At 48.5% G+C, this 15,149-nt stretch overlaps 6 protein-coding genes across 6 annotated transcripts; 2 read left to right on the plus strand and 4 right to left on the minus strand.

Annotated features, from left to right (window-relative positions):
* Positions 1–99: 99 nt before the first annotated feature.
* On the minus strand, positions 100–4,544 carry A1O9_04555 (DNA polymerase alpha subunit A; the record flags this gene model as incomplete). The annotated part of the gene is made up of 3 exons (XM_013406845.1): positions 100–1,086; positions 1,135–4,119; positions 4,167–4,544. The coding sequence occupies 3 exons, from the start codon at positions 4,542–4,544 to the stop codon at positions 100–102; spliced, it is 4,350 nt and encodes a 1,449-aa protein (XP_013262299.1).
* Positions 4,545–5,031: 487 nt separating this feature from the next.
* On the minus strand, positions 5,032–6,292 carry A1O9_04556 (alcohol dehydrogenase; the record flags this gene model as incomplete). Its single annotated transcript, XM_013406846.1, has 4 exons — positions 5,032–5,216; positions 5,293–5,479; positions 5,554–5,674; positions 5,733–6,292. 4 exons carry the CDS (start codon positions 6,290–6,292, stop codon positions 5,032–5,034), a joined length of 1,053 nt encoding a protein of 350 aa, XP_013262300.1.
* A 657-nt stretch (positions 6,293–6,949) lies between these two features.
* A1O9_04557 (uncharacterized protein) lies at positions 6,950–8,677 on the minus strand (the record flags this gene model as incomplete). The annotated part of the gene is made up of 5 exons (XM_013406847.1): positions 6,950–7,260; positions 7,319–7,610; positions 7,667–7,772; positions 7,869–8,015; positions 8,067–8,677. The coding sequence occupies 5 exons, from the start codon at positions 8,675–8,677 to the stop codon at positions 6,950–6,952; spliced, it is 1,467 nt and encodes a 488-aa protein (XP_013262301.1).
* Positions 8,678–9,159: 482 nt separating this feature from the next.
* On the minus strand, positions 9,160–10,179 carry A1O9_04558 (uncharacterized protein; the record flags this gene model as incomplete). Its single annotated transcript, XM_013406848.1, has 2 exons — positions 9,160–10,032; positions 10,078–10,179. The coding sequence occupies 2 exons, from the start codon at positions 10,177–10,179 to the stop codon at positions 9,160–9,162; spliced, it is 975 nt and encodes a 324-aa protein (XP_013262302.1).
* A 350-nt stretch (positions 10,180–10,529) lies between these two features.
* Positions 10,530–11,529, plus strand: A1O9_04559 (uncharacterized protein; the record flags this gene model as incomplete). The annotated part of the gene is made up of 2 exons (XM_013406849.1): positions 10,530–10,706; positions 10,759–11,529. The coding sequence occupies 2 exons, from the start codon at positions 10,530–10,532 to the stop codon at positions 11,527–11,529; spliced, it is 948 nt and encodes a 315-aa protein (XP_013262303.1).
* Positions 11,530–12,223: 694 nt separating this feature from the next.
* Positions 12,224–14,825, plus strand: A1O9_04560 (uncharacterized protein; the record flags this gene model as incomplete). Its single annotated transcript, XM_013406850.1, has 5 exons — positions 12,224–13,226; positions 13,290–13,482; positions 13,533–13,700; positions 13,754–14,238; positions 14,290–14,825. The coding sequence occupies 5 exons, from the start codon at positions 12,224–12,226 to the stop codon at positions 14,823–14,825; spliced, it is 2,385 nt and encodes a 794-aa protein (XP_013262304.1).
* Between the last annotated feature and the right edge of the window lie 324 nt (positions 14,826–15,149).

Here is a 15,149-nt window from a genome sequence, read left to right on the forward strand (position 1 = left end):
CTGTAGTGATGTTAGAGGCGGTAAAGGCACTCCTCATGACCGAGTACATGGGTTATTCCCAACCAGTCGCCAGCTAACTGGAGATTCATATCAACTCGACTACTTCAATGCGAATCCGAACAAGGTATCCATCTCTACCCATTGGCGACCGCACTTCTTCAAGTATGCGTCAACTAAAGCCTTGACATTCTCAAATCTCTCCTTGTTCGCCTCTGCAAGGACGACGATCCGGTCCTTCGAATTCGTGTACTCCTTGTCCGATCTCGCCTTGCTCTTCGCCTTCTCCACGTCAAAAATTGTGGCAAAGTACAAGAGCTGGTTGTACAGCTTCTTCTCGGAGTATTCGAAAGACATTCGCCCTAGGCACCCCTCTGCTCTTCCATTTGGTCCCAGGCATCTGTGACCATACACTGACATCTGGCGAGTGCGGTTCCCACACGATGAATCGTCACAAACCAGCCAGCCTTCGTAGTATGCGCAAGTTTGGGCTCGAATTTGTGCATCAAGCTGCATGATGACGGACATATTTGTGAATGACTTTTGGCATTCACTATTGCTGCACACAATTCCATCTGGCGTGGCGATTGCTGTGGATTCACAGAGTCCTTCAAATAATGAGATGTCCTTGCAATGCCCACAACGAAGGCTCAAGCGAGCAGCATCTTGGAATCGAACACTGTCAGGAATCTGGGACTCGAGAGGAAAGATTTCCGAATTCTGTCGTTCGTTTCCAGTATTGGTGCTAATCTGATATTTGCGTACATCAAGACCCAGGCACTCCGCGAGTCGAACAGAGTCAGTGCCGGGAATTGGGGCACATAGTCGTTCAATTGGAGGGAAAATCTGCTTGTACAAGTAGTATTCAAAATCGGGAACCAGATTGGAGTCCGCTTTCAAGACATCTTGAGGTGTGTACGATCGTTTCGGTGCCGGTAAGCTCTTCGTTTCATCATCTCCCATGGTAACAATATACGACATGACATCGTTGACTCGAACATTTTTGCCACGAGATATCTCACGAAGCGCTACTTGCACTTGTGGCATGGAGTCTTTGTTGGGGTAGTCTGTGGGATTTTTACCCAATTTCTGAGTTGGTCAGTCCAGGATCAACGTTGTGCATGTGGTTGTACTCACGGTGTATATCACATATTTCTGAACCGGAATACTATTTTCTCTCATTTTGGTTGCCAATTCTCGGAGATATTCATGGATCTTCTCCAAGACAACTTCCGAATCTTCGCCAGATAAGATTTCGTTTAACAGCTTTTGAGAGGCCTCCTTGGAAAGAGCACAGTATTCTCTGCGCTTCATGTCGAGGCCCTTGACTTCAAGTTTCTCAACGTACTTGCCGTCGATTTCAGCCATGTTGATGGCTGCGTACTTCTTCTTAGCATGAAGCAGCAATCGTCGGAAGACATTGTCAATATCTATCTCCAAAAGCTTGTATCGTTCGTTGACTGAGTTCTTGAACTCTTTGCCAACAGCTAGAGCTTGGGCAATCGTGTCTGCATTGGTGTTGATCATGACCGAGTCTGTGTCCCCGTATATGACCTGTAGTTGATTGCTCTCCGCAAGCTCTTTGGTACTCCTTAGAATCTCTCTTCCTTTGAAGGTAGTGAGCATCGCAAGTGGACGTGCGTAGAATCGAGACTGAGTATAACCCAGACAGCCATACATCGAGTTGGCTGTGAGCTTCAAGGCCATCTGCTTGGTATCCCACAGTGCCATTTGCTCTGCTGTGGCGCGCTTATCTCTCATCAGCTTCTTCACCTCTCGACGACGCATAACAAGCGTTGAAATAAGTTTGGGAAGAATGCCTTGTGCCTGATCCACTGGCACTTCCGGGACCTTCTCTTCATTCTCGTTCTCAGATGTAGCCGAACGGTCCACAGTGGTGAAGCAGATGTTGTACTCCTGAATGATGCTGGGATACAAGCTGTTGAAGTCCATCACGAGAATGAACTTGTCATAAAGCCCCTTCTCAGGCTCGAAGACCAGTCCTCCCTTGTACTTGTCTTTTTTCTTAGTATCAGCACCATCTTCCCCTTCCTGATGTTCCTCTATGGCTTTCGCTCGTCCTTTACCATACTCCTTGTCTGGGCAGATATACTTGTTACGATGGAACTCGTGTAGCAAGATATATTCGTTGCGTTCCGCACGAGTTCCACTCAAAGTTCGTGCCCATGAATTACCTGCGAGTTCAGTGAGGACTTTCGTGAGTGGTAAAAGCTGTAGTTTTATGGCGAGAGCAGCAATAAAGAAGGTGTCAGCCAGGCAGTGATTAACGTAATTCATCAACCCATCACGTGTCGTAGCCCATGTCTTCAGTGCAGCCTCATTATCAAGCTCCCGCCGAGGATTGTCAGGCCCGAGGTAGAGTTCGCACATCTCTGTCAAACTCCATTGCTGGCATTTCATCATGAGGGACTTGCCCATGTCGTTGGCAAGATCACACATCAAGCGTCCAGCCAACAGTTGACGTTCAGCGAAGAACGATGATCCACCTTTTCCAAACGTCTTCGGCCACTCGCCACGCTTCATCCTTCCGATTCGGTGCCAGCCAGGCGTTTTCTTTTCCTTTAGACGACTGAGAAGAATGCTATAATCGACTTCTTGGAGTTGGTGGCCCATGAGACAATCTGGATCGACCTTCTCAAATAGTGCGAGAAATTTACTCAGAAGGAATTGTTCACTCTTTTCGAGAAAGAAGGTTCCCTTCTGCTTCTTGGTCTCAGTCTCAAAGCCTAGTGGGTAAGAAGATCCCGATGGTCGCATCACAGTGAATGTCCTCGACGGCATCTTTTCTGGCTGAGTAGTATCTGTCAGGGATACGTTTTCGTAAACTCGAGCAGAGGCAATCATAATTTCCTGCTTATTTTCCTTCACGTTGAGCTGCGTGCGGAATGACAGAGACATTAGGGTGAGTCGGGGAGTCTCTAATGTGTCAGTATTGCTGAGTACTGTGATGTTGGCAGGCTTTGTAACAGCGCACTCAAGTTTGCACCAAGAGGCATTGTTCACAGCAGTAAAGTCAGCACCCTCGATGTTCAACCAACAGGGACCCATGATGTTCTTCCATAGCACAAATTGTTCGAACAAGGCTGTGTTTGTGCCGAACACTTTAGAAAAGGTGTCTCCTTGAAGATCCATCGGTAAAGTCGGCTTATCATAGGGGTATAAGAGTTTCAAGTATTCGGACTCTTTCGGAACATCTGGAAGCTCAAAGGCGTACTTTCTGTTGCAAGGCTTTACCTTCCTTGTATTGATTTTCATCTTTGACATGAGTGCATCTACTTCTTCGAAAACGTTTTCCATCTCAACTTCCTCGGTAGTCTGTCGCCCGTTGGAGTATTTGCACTTCCTTGGAAGGAAGAATAGTTTTCGAAGAATATTGTCGACCTTCACAAAAGCACTGAGATACTGTCCTGTCGACTTATGCTTGACTTTTCCAAACAGGCAAAGACTGCCATTTACTTCGGTGTAGTCAAGCCAGAACATTCGCAAGCTGCCATCCTCTTCCACAGCATCTTGCGGTTTCATCTTGCCGAAGACGTGAGTCTCGGATGCAGGGCTACTCTGGACGCTGAGTCTGTTGGTAATGTTGTTCCACGCCGTAGCATCGACTTCAGAAACGGCTGGCAATGGAGGAGAAGAATTTACAGGTGTTGGTAACAGGGCCGGTTTGATCTTGGGCGGCGGTTTACTACCTGTCATGTTGACACTGGTGGTTGTCGAGCCCTCGTGCGCGACAGCCTGCGCGACAGCCATCATATCTCCATCCTCATCCTCCTCTTTGATCAGAATCTTGGCTCTCCGCTCAACAGCTTTCACAACAGGCGACGAGGGAAGAGGATCACTCATGATGGCGTCATCATCCCCCATGATAGGCAGATTATCGTCTTCTTCCACCATTGCTTGAGGTAGAGGTGGATCGGCCAAGTTCACCTGGTATTTCTGTCGAGGTTGATCTCGGGTGGGAGGAGGAGAGAGAATTCTGACTTTGCGACGAGATTCTGATTTGATGGTTTTTTTGGTAAAACTGCGCGCCGGAACGATGTTGGCGTCGACCTCGCCGAGCAAATTGGCCATGAAGGCTTCATCTTCAGCGGTGGTTTGTATCTAAAATAGTTAGAGTTGGATGGTTCGTGGAAGTAGTGCAAACACACCTTAGGTTTCGGTGCAACCACAGGGCCGTTGTTGAAATAATTCAAAATCTTGTTGTTGGATTTGTCTTCCTTCTCACGATCTTCCTCTCGTTTTCGTTTAGCAGCTTTTGATCGAGGCTTAAGCTCTTCGCCTTCATCACTACTGTAGGAGACTCGTTCGTTTTGCCACTCCTCGCGTCCATCGTCGGCGTAACCTTCTCCGTTGTCATCGACAACAAAGTCATCTTTGTCAAGCCGACTTCGCACGACCTTTTTGTAGCCGTCCTCGTCTACCTCATCGTAGATGGCACCCAAGTCCTCAACTTGGTAGGTGTCGAGACGTGTTTTGCCAGAGGCACGTTGTGCCCGAAGCTGAGCAAGTGCAGACCGATGCGACATGCTGACGCCTGGAACCCTCAATATAGGATCATATAAGATACTATCACAGAAAGATGAATGGTAGTGGGAAAGAGAGGTCAAGAAGAGAGAGCAACCATACAATAGAATGCAGATCGTGGGACGCGAAGGAACGCGTACTTTGGCCCAACGCGCTAAAACTAATTGGTGCCCCACCCGCGCGTCACGGCCTTGCCCACTCCGCCTGAACAGGGTTAAGGTACCAACCACCACATCAAGTCCAAATTTGTCTGATAGGTATCAGTGCGAAGGACCCGATCTACCCACATATACGAGCCTGTGATTCAGCCAACGCGTATTCATAACATCGTACCTGGCCGGAGCCCCTTGATTCTCTCTCCTCTTCTGCAAGTGACGACTTAGCACCAAGACTCGTACAGCATCCGGCAGGAAGCTCTGATAAAGCCTGCCATTTTGATCTATACGGAGATGCAAATGGCATAAAATAATTCGGGACATGGGAAGTATTTCAAGGGGGGATTTTGAGAACCACTCGTCCACCTATTTCGAACCTAGCCAGCCTTTCCATGATGTTGTTGATCTCGTGAAATTCAAAGACGGAGATCTGAGGCACAACCTCGCCCTTGACCGCCATCTCAAGAAGCTCATCCAACTCTGAAGTCGTGCCTACAGAGGATCCAACAACATGCAGACCTGTAGATCCACCATTAGCTTTTCCAAGCCCACGAAGCTCTCCAGAGAAGCTCCCCAGATGAAGTGTGAGACATACCACGGACAATCATCATAAATGGTGATATGGGGAGGTTGAAGTCAAGCCTTGGGATGCCAACGCAGACTAGTGTCCCTAGGTTGCGAACGTGTTTGAAGCCTTGACCATATGCCGCTTCGGAGCCAGCTGAGACAATGCAAGCATGGACACCGAATCCATTCGTTAATTTATTGACTTCTGCATCAACCTTTATTTATTGCGATTATTAGCCACATTGTACTGTCAAACGCAGTAATCACTAATAACTCGAATGTCACTCACATCATCGGTTTTGAAATCGAGAAAAGCCGTTGCTCCGAGGTCCATACACATCTTTCGCTTCGCATCTCCCGTGTCAATGGCAATCACCTTATAGCCTCGTCTTGCTGCAACTTGCAGGCCCCTGTGTTTATCAGCCTCGTATGTCAAATTTGTAAATATTTAATATGGGGTTGACAGACAGGTGGCCAAGTCCTCCTCCGGCTCCCGGGAGCAGCAACCATTCCCCGGCATTCAGCCTTGTCTTTAAGACGGCGGAATACATGGTAAGTCCAGCACAAAGGAGAGGTGCGGCGACTTCCGACTTGAGCCCATGAGGAATCTTCGTAGTATCTTTCGCTGGAGCAACCATAAATTGTTGAAACGTCCCCCTCCTATCCCGGCCCGAATTGTGCTGGTATGGACATGCAGTCGGGTTTACCTGGCATATTTCGCAATTTCCACAAGTGCTATATTGCCATTTGATCCCGACTCGTGTGTTGAGCCAGTCTTCCGACACGTTTGAACCCAATTGGATGACCTGTCCAATACCCTCATGCCCTGCAATATCTGTTTCCATAGGAGTTTCGCCATATATACTGTGGACATCGGAATGGCAGAACCCGGTATACTCTAGCTTCACGAGGAATTCACCCTCTCCAGGCATAGGAATTTCGATATCATTCCTGATCTTGAGCCGTGCTCCATGCTCCGGCTTTTCTAGCCAGGCGGCGATTTGAGTCTTTGTCTCCAACGAAGCCATGCTTCTTTTAGGTGCAGCTCACATAGACTCCCTAATGGCACAATCGCAGTGCAAGTTCTATGGGGCCGATTAAGTAATTTAAACAGCGGATACGAAAGAGTACTTGAGGGGTCTATGCCACCCTCAGCCTTGCCAAGACTCGCATCCGCCCGTTGGGTCAGCCGACTTATCCGACATCTCCCCGGTGTCAGTGATTGAGCGCCTTTCGTTTTCGTCCCCGTATTGCTTACACTTATCATCGACTGAAATCCGGGAATATTCCTAAGTCTACCGAGACTGCGCTTTCATGGCCGACATGAAGAACAAACGGCCATATCTCCGGTTGATGGACGCAGGTAATCTAGTGAACGCCGTCAACGCCACAGAATAGGCAAAAGGTAGTCTAGGTTCCCGTCAAGACTTTCAAAATTGCTTGTCTCGAGGATCCTCATTGTCGCCTGAAGAACTTCTGTTTTCGTATGTGATTGATTACCGTAGGTTGGAGAGAGTCTGAGTGATTCAGGTTGCTTGCATTCCGTTCGAAGGAAGTGAAACTCAACAACGTTCAATACCGCACAAACACGATTCGTACTAATTTTCTACCTGTCTCGAATAAATGGTACTTATCACCCGCAAAAACGGCTTCAATTTCACTTTTTTATAGCGTCGTGCATGTCTTCAAAAAGCGTCACCATGGTGGGTTGCTCGAGCAGTCTCAAACCGTTCGGCAGCCCACTTTCTAAGAGCCTCCCCCTTAAAATAATTGACCAACATCAAAACGTGCGCGACGAATAGAACGACAGCCAAACCACCAAAAGGTACGGAATATCCGGCGCTTGTGTTCCAGGGAACAATGGCATAGCTGATCCCAAACGCCGCGCAGTTTTTCATGCCATTGAAGATGACCATAACGGTGTCCATACGAGCTTCATAGACATCAAGCAAATATGCAAACGATATGCTCAGAGAGCAGATGAAGCAAAAGCTGACTGTTCATATATTGACGTTAGAGAACCTAGACATGCCTATTCTAGGTATTAGACTTACCGAATGCTGAGCCAAACAATGGGCCAATCCAGTGGCATTGCTCTTGAGTGCAAACACCGAACAATATAAGACCAGCTATGCCAATGAACCCAGTGATGGCAAGGAGTGGTAAACGCTGTTCTGGTCTTGGCTTTTCTCCTCTTCTCTTCACCCATCGGATGCAAAGTCGATCAGCCAAAATGCCACAGAATACCATGGCCAACCATGTTCCGATTAGAGGTGCGATAAATGTCAGACCGGACTCTCCGATCGAGAAAGGGTACACAACCAAATAGGTGATGGATTGGGTGGTCTGTTTTCGACTTCAGCTTTATTTGGTTGGCTACCAGAGGCCCGCAAATAACTTACCAAAAGATAGCTATTGACAACCAGACAGAGCGAAAAGAATGCCATGTTGAGGAGGATGACTGGATGGCAAAAGTAGGGAAAGATCATCAGGAACCCATAGCCCAGACTGCGAGGATCATATTAGCAACTTTTGTTTCCACCACCAAAGAATTCCACTCACCTGTGAACTTTTGGTCTCCCTCCACCGCTTACAGGCCAGAACTTGTAATTATCTTTCCAGGTGCGCTGTGGGTTCATTCCGAGATGATCCCCGGTGTATTGTGTTTCAGGAAATAATAAGGCCAGGCCGATGGCCGTGCCGAAGGTGAGAATGGCCAGAACCCATTCAGTCCATCTCCAACCGAGATTCCTTGGACGTAGGTCAGTATTCTGTCCATTTGTCTGGGGTAGGTACGCATACTCATTTTGTATGATGAAAGACCCGACCAATGGACCACCAGCAAACCCAGAGGCTTGCAAAATTCCTATCCAGCTCATTGCCTTGGCTCGGTCCTTGAGATGAAAAACATCTCCAACCATTTGCGGAGCAAGTGTCTCTGGAGGTGCATAAAATGTGGAAGCTAAAGTTCGCGCGGCGACAAGACTTCCAAAACTCGTTGCTTTTGCCGCCCAGCAGTTCATGCAGCCTGCAATCAACGCACAGACAACGAATACAAGTCGGACGCCATAGCGGTTACCAAGCGGAACCCAGATAAAGGAGGCGATCCCGTAAGCTAGAAGAGGGCCACCGATGAGGTATGTTGATGATGCGAAGGAGGCATTGAACTCGACAGGGACAATTTGAAGTGCTGGTCCAATGATGATCATATTCGTGGTCCCGAGCAGGATCCAAATTCCCACGATCAATAGAATGGTGAGTTTTCGACCACGGCTCCATGTAAGAGGGTCATGAGGATCGGTTGCGTGGTTTTGCTGCACTGCATCCCCTTTGTCCTCTATCTCTGCGATGTCATTCTCAGTAATCATTTCTGGAGCTTTCTCAGGGTTGAGCATTTTAGGCAGAAAGAACATTGTGTGAGAGCCAAAAAGATTGGGGACGAGTTGCTGTTTGATTAGCGAAACCCGGAGTCTGGGGAATGCAGGAGGATTCCAAGTTTTATGTTCTTGAGAACACGGCCCAAGAAGATTCACGTTGGCCACTATCGTTATTGGAATGGCGAGAGCACTGAGTGGAACCTTCCAAAGAAACTAGAATAGCCATCGGTTCGTATATCGGGGAAATCCCGCCATACTCCCGCTAAATTACTGGGGCATCACCAGAAAGAGACGGTCTTGCCTAAAGCCTTCGGGGGATATCCGAGCCAAAGACAATTTGAACCAGGGATGGTCGGGTAAGAAAGCTGAAGACTTAGAACTTAGCCAGAATCTCTTACAACTAATCAAGGATGCTTCAACGGCGACATCACATCAATTACAATCTAGACGGGAAATCTTAGGGTTATTAATTTATTCATCTAACCCTGGGGGTGATTGATGTTTCTGTCCAACCCCCTTCACAGATTGAGCAGTCGTTTTGCATTTCCCGAATAGATATTGCTGACAGCATATTCATCAAACAAATCTGCCAAACCATGGTCCATGCGTACTGCCATTGCGGGAAGTGCAGAAGCAGGGGTATACGGGAAGTCGCTCCCGTACAACAGCCGGGAAGAGTCCGTGGTCCTGATCAAACCATGAATCTGGTCAGGGAATGGAAATCCTGCCAGATCAAAGTAGAATCTCGACTTGAACAGCCTTTTCACATCTTGTGAATTCACACCCTTCTGTCCGTTCAAAATGACAGATGAGAATGAGGAGAATCGCTCAATCAAAGGTGGCAAAGCTCCACCACAGTGTGACACAAGGTACGTGATGTTGGGATATCGCTCGACAGTGCCTGATAGTATAAGATTGACAACCGCCCTTGTGCTGTCGAAGAAGAATTCTAGGACCGGGGCAGGATATTGTGACAGAGGCCTGTCGGCATCTGGCATACTATGAGCATGGCATGAAGTCGGGTGCATGAAAACAATCGCATTCTTTTCATTAAGTCTTGCAAAGACTTTATCGAGCTTCTGGTCACCGAGATAATAGCCGTGAGCATTAGTCATGAGGGCGAACCCGTAAGCGCCTAGAGAGTCCAGAGCATAATCGATCTCGGCGAGGGACCCTTCGGCATCAGGCAGTGGCAAAGATGCAAAGAACCCAAATCTATCAGGATGCTGTCGACAGATAGCAGCGATCTCCTCATTCGTTTCACGTGTGACCCGACAAGCTAGCTCGTCATCGCCAGGCTTTAGGTGGGTTCCCGGAGATGTGATGCTCAAGATAGACTTTGAGATGTTCAGTTGATTCATTAAGTCAATGTGTGCTTCGGGAGTCCATTCCTACGAACAGTCAGCTGTGGAAACAATGTCTTGTACTCAACGTACTGGAATAGCCGGCATGCCGTCCGGGTTTTTGAAACCGTGTTCGCAACAGTGTCGGCGCCAGGCCTTAGGAACAACGTGTGTATGGGTATCAATTCTAGACATTTTAGACCAGGCGAACTGTAGTCACAATTTCACAAATACACTTCGGGTCTCAGCCAGGGTCCAAAGGTCTTTTACCTCATAAAGGTGTTTCTCTGGCCACCACTAGTTAATGTTAGCCAATTGGGATCTTCTTGGACCGTCTCTTGCTTTCTGGAGATAACGAATCGTTAGCCGTCGGATAACCCGTCAAGAGTGTGAAGCATCCAAACACCGAAAGGGGAGGTTCGGGATAGTGTCCCGACATGTTCGACTACATCTCCATTGCCTGTGTCAAGTCAATGGCTTTAATCTTAAAATGATCCTGCTGATCCGATACTGTGGGTGACTAAGGAGCACTACAGCTAGTAAAAATGGTGGCTGTCAAAACTGTTGAGGTTTCGGTTTTACCTACTGGCTATCTTTGGCTGCCAGACCGATGGATATTCGCAGATGGAGATCCATCAGTACACCACTTATCTCCAGATTACAGCTTTCTCATTCGTCACCCTTCGGGCATCAATGTTGTTTTCGATTTGGGCATGCGCAAGGTTAGTCCTCGACAATTTACACGGCTTAATAAGAGATTGACTTTGAAACCAGGATCTAGACAAGAATCCAGCAGTCATACGCGCGGACTATGCCGCTATCGACCCCTATGTACCCAAGAGTGCATTTGACCTTCTTGAGGAAGGACCTATAAAAGCAAATGACATCGATATCGTGGTACTTAGTCATCTGCATTTCGACCATTCTGGAGATGTTGCCGAGTTCCCCCGGGCACAAATTCTCGTTGGGCCTGGATCAATCAATTGCATAAGTCCCGGATATCCTATAGATGAGGCTTCGCCATTCGACGGAACCGTCCTCAAACACGCAGGTCTCACGGAATTGAAGAAATCGCAATATCAAATTGTCGACGCGGGAACTGTGCCAACAGAATTTCCCTTTGAAGAGGGAATTAACCTGTTCGGTGACGGGTCTTTCTGGATTCTGGACGCGCCAGGACATATGACAGGGCATCAGATGGCGCTGGCAAGGACTGGTCAAGATGAGTGGGTATCAATGGGAGGAGACTGCTGCCACCATCGAGATTTACTTGATAACCCTCGTCGCGATATTAGCATAGATGTGGGGCCAAACGGTCAGCCTGGTTTCCACAAGGACCCAAAAAGGGCGAAAGAATCGATCAGGAAGTTAGAGCTGTTACACTCTAATGTGTCTGTGTTCGTTGCCCTTGCACATGACGCACAGATCGATGGCATAGTACCTGTCTACCCGGAATCCTTGAATGGCTGGTCCAATGATGGGCTTAAGAAAAGAGTGAGAGGAACTCCACTCACTCTAGACGAAGTAAAAGCTAGATATTGGTGACCTTATCTTTGTTTCCCCGAAGAGGCTCCCCTGCGACAGGATGCAAGCGAATGCTCCTTATGGGGAGGTACCAGGGTCATTGACAGGTGCAGCCTGCTAAGCATGCTAGCCGCTGCCCATGCCATTGGAGGATTTGCAGATAATACTGCTACCCTATGCACCAAAAGCAACTTCCTGAGTCCAATGAGAAGAAAGGGCCAAAAAACCGATCGCGGCGACTGCTTGAAGTGGAAATTGACACAAGGCTACGTCACGTGACAAGCGCAGCCTTCGGGGAGAGATCGGTTATGTTTGGTCCGTGGGAGCTGGTAAGCCCGATCCAGTTGCCAATACCTGGTTTTCCAGTCCACCAGTTGGGCAGTTGAAGTTGCTAATCCATGGGAGAGAACTTCAGTACGCATGGGTGAAAAAATCGCATTTGTGAGCAGCTCCAGTTGCTTCTCTTACGCAGCTGACCCGCCGACTAAAGGCTGAAGACTACTCGCCAAAGGGTTAAGAATTAACTCTAATTGAGGTTGGGCGTTGCCGGTGCTTGGAAAACTAACGGTGCATCCCCGCTTGATATACAAAGGATTCAGTTCCCCGATATTGCCGTCTGACTTCCTTCTCATACACTGTGCAATCCGATCAGGAGACTGAGGGTTCCGACACGTGATAATTCATAGTCATAGATTATCAAAGATTTCCACCGGCCATGGCGGGGGATCAAGCACGAAGAGCCTCCCAGACCGATTCACAGGAGCCAACGACCCCACCTCCATCCTACAAGCGAAGGAGAATTGCCCTGGCATGCACCTCATGCAGGAACCGCAAGTCTCGCTGCAATGGAGCGAAGCCTTCCTGCAGCCTCTGCGTGGAGCTCGGTTTTAACTGCGTTTACCAGCAACCTGCAGCAGGAAGTTCTGCTAACAACGTGAAGAGCTCACAAGTTCAATCGGGCTATGACGAAAGACTGCGTGCTATCGAGGACACTTTACGCCTCTTGGTTCATCAGAAAGAGCCGGAAACTAACTCACGTGAGCCACCACCACTGCGAAGCCACACGCTAGAACAAGGAGAAGCATTCCAGCAAGCCTCAAATTCAGACGAAGATGTCGCAATCCTGGATGAAGATGACTCCCAACTACAAAATGGTGGCGAAGACTCAGTCGACGGGATGGCAGCAATCACAGATCCAGAAGATAGAGAATCCAGATTCTTTGGACCATCATCCAATATAACGTTCCTGCGTCATATATCTGATGCGACCTCTGCTACGCTTAAGTCAATCGGCCACTCTCGGCAATCAGACAGCGGACTGAACCAACAACTCGTGTCAAGAGCTGCGTCCCCAGTGACAACACTGTCCGAGACAAGCCCAGCGATCCGGAGCCAATTTGTCAACATTCGATCGTTGCCTTCCGAATCCCGTGCCCTTCACCTGATCCGACTCTTCTTCTCCGACACTGGAATGCTGTTTCCATATATACACGAACAAGATATCTTACGAACATATTCTGCCGCAAGGCGGAATAAGTTCACAGCTGTGAGTCGGTCTTGGTTGTGCCTGGTAAATGTCATATTTGCCTTTGCGACATATATCAGTGCCAGACCGGAACAGCCCGCAGAGAAGAACGCAGCCGAGTCGGAGGTGTTCATCGAGCGAGCGCATGCTTTGTCGGCTGACATAGAACTCAAATCAGCGAATTTGGAAAGTGGTAAGAATTCCCCACTTCATAAGCCAGACCTTGGTCAAATTCCGCGTTATTAACGAGCACTAGTGCAATGTTTTCTGTTGATGGCACAATTCCGCCAGGGGACTCAGCGGTCCGATCAAGCCTGGAGTCTCCATGGGCTAGCTGTTCGTGCAGCCATACAACTGGGTCTTCACTCCAGGTCGGCAACGGTTGGCTTGACAGCCGTGGAGGCAGAGATACGGAAGCGAACATGGTTCGCATGCATGGTGCTAGACAGGTAAGAGCAGAAGGAGCTATAGCGGAGTCCCTTGTTCTTACTTATACCAGGACGCTCAGCATGACCTTCGGTCGTCCCGCAACCATCCCAAACCAATATATGAGGCTCGAGTTGCCGGTCAATCAGAATCTGGAGAAACTCAGCATGATGGGAACCTCAACAGGGTCCCTCAGCACTTTGGATCCACCAGACACTGTTTGCCTCTTCATAGCAACAATGTAGGGAAGGCTATTTCCTGCTGATGAAGAGAGATGGACTAACGATTTGGTAGAAAACTGTACTACATTCTGGAAGAAATTATATGCCAGTTATACGGATCCAATATTGACGGCGACCCGCAGTTAACGATTCCGGCTATGCTGGAGAGAACGCTTGCCCTCGAGCAGAAATTAGCCGAGTGGAAACTTGATCTTCCTTCCCAGCTCCGGAGACGACCCTGGGATACTCTCGACCCGGATGCGGTCTCGGCGTCTTCATGGGATCCTGTCTTCGACCGATTAAGCGTTATAATCACTTTGAGATATCTCAACATTCGGATCCTACTGCACAGGCCTGTTCTGAGCGCATTCTTGCTCCGAAGAGCGAGGCTTCGAAATGCCACCTCGGTATCCGAAGACGAAGACCACTTTTTCCAAGACCTTGGAGAGCGAAGTGTCAAAGCGTGCGAGCAATGCGCTATGGATATTGTTGACATTGTGCATCGTACTAGCAGACCGCCGGCTCTTTTGGGAGCTTGGTGGTTTTCTGCGTACTACAGTAAGTTTTACCAGAATCTCGCAACTCTCCATGGCTAAGAAGATGGTCTAGCGTTCAATGCCGCACTTGTTATCTTCAGTTGCATTCTGATGGAAATTACGACAGCCGCAAGATGGACTCCGTCGGGCCCGACCATCACGATGGCAGAGTCGCTCGATACTACTAAAATCACTGACATGATTACGAAACTTCGTCATGCGGCAGAGACACTGCAAAGATTTGGCGAAGGAACGAAGTCAGCCAAGAGGATAAGAAAGACGTTGTTGAAGCTGGTGCAGATCTGCATGACTTTGGCCCAGTGCAGTCCTGAGCATGGTCCAACCATTCTCAGCTCTTTGGCGTCTACCTTTGACGCAGACTTGGCTAGGTCACAGACACAGCAGAATGAGGCCCTTGTACAAAATATGGGTCAGGAGATTGGGCCTGAAGAAATGATGGCCAACAGCATGCTTCCAATGCTGCCGCCCCCAGACCTATTCACTGCATACGACATGAGTATGCATCAGTACTGGACCGATACCAACTTGGATCTGTTCAGCGACCTTGTTGGTGTTGAAAGCGGTCTCACCTCGCTAATGGCAGGGTAGCATCGATCCATGCCAATTCTTAATAGTCCTAATCATTTAATTGAAAAGCAAGTCAACCTACGTCTCTTGATGGCGGTCATATGTCGTAATCCGCAACCGTAGAGGGCTACATTGCCGAGACGTGACTTGCGCGCGTTCTCTCAGCAAGAACCAAGTATCGGTCCCACAGAATAAAATGACAAATAGTCAATCGAACGGTGCGTTCTTCAATTGTTGATTGGTAGAAAGCGGAACAGGCCCAAACGCCGACTCTTCACCGGCACCATATTGCGCCATGCCGTTCTTTCCCCGGACCACTTCACTTCCATTCCGTCAGTGTACGAA

The sequence above is a fragment of the Exophiala aquamarina genome, assembly GCF_000709125.1.
Source record: "Exophiala aquamarina CBS 119918 chromosome Unknown aczIA-supercont1.3, whole genome shotgun sequence".
Classification (NCBI taxonomy): Eukaryota; Fungi; Ascomycota; class Eurotiomycetes; order Chaetothyriales; family Herpotrichiellaceae; genus Exophiala; species Exophiala aquamarina.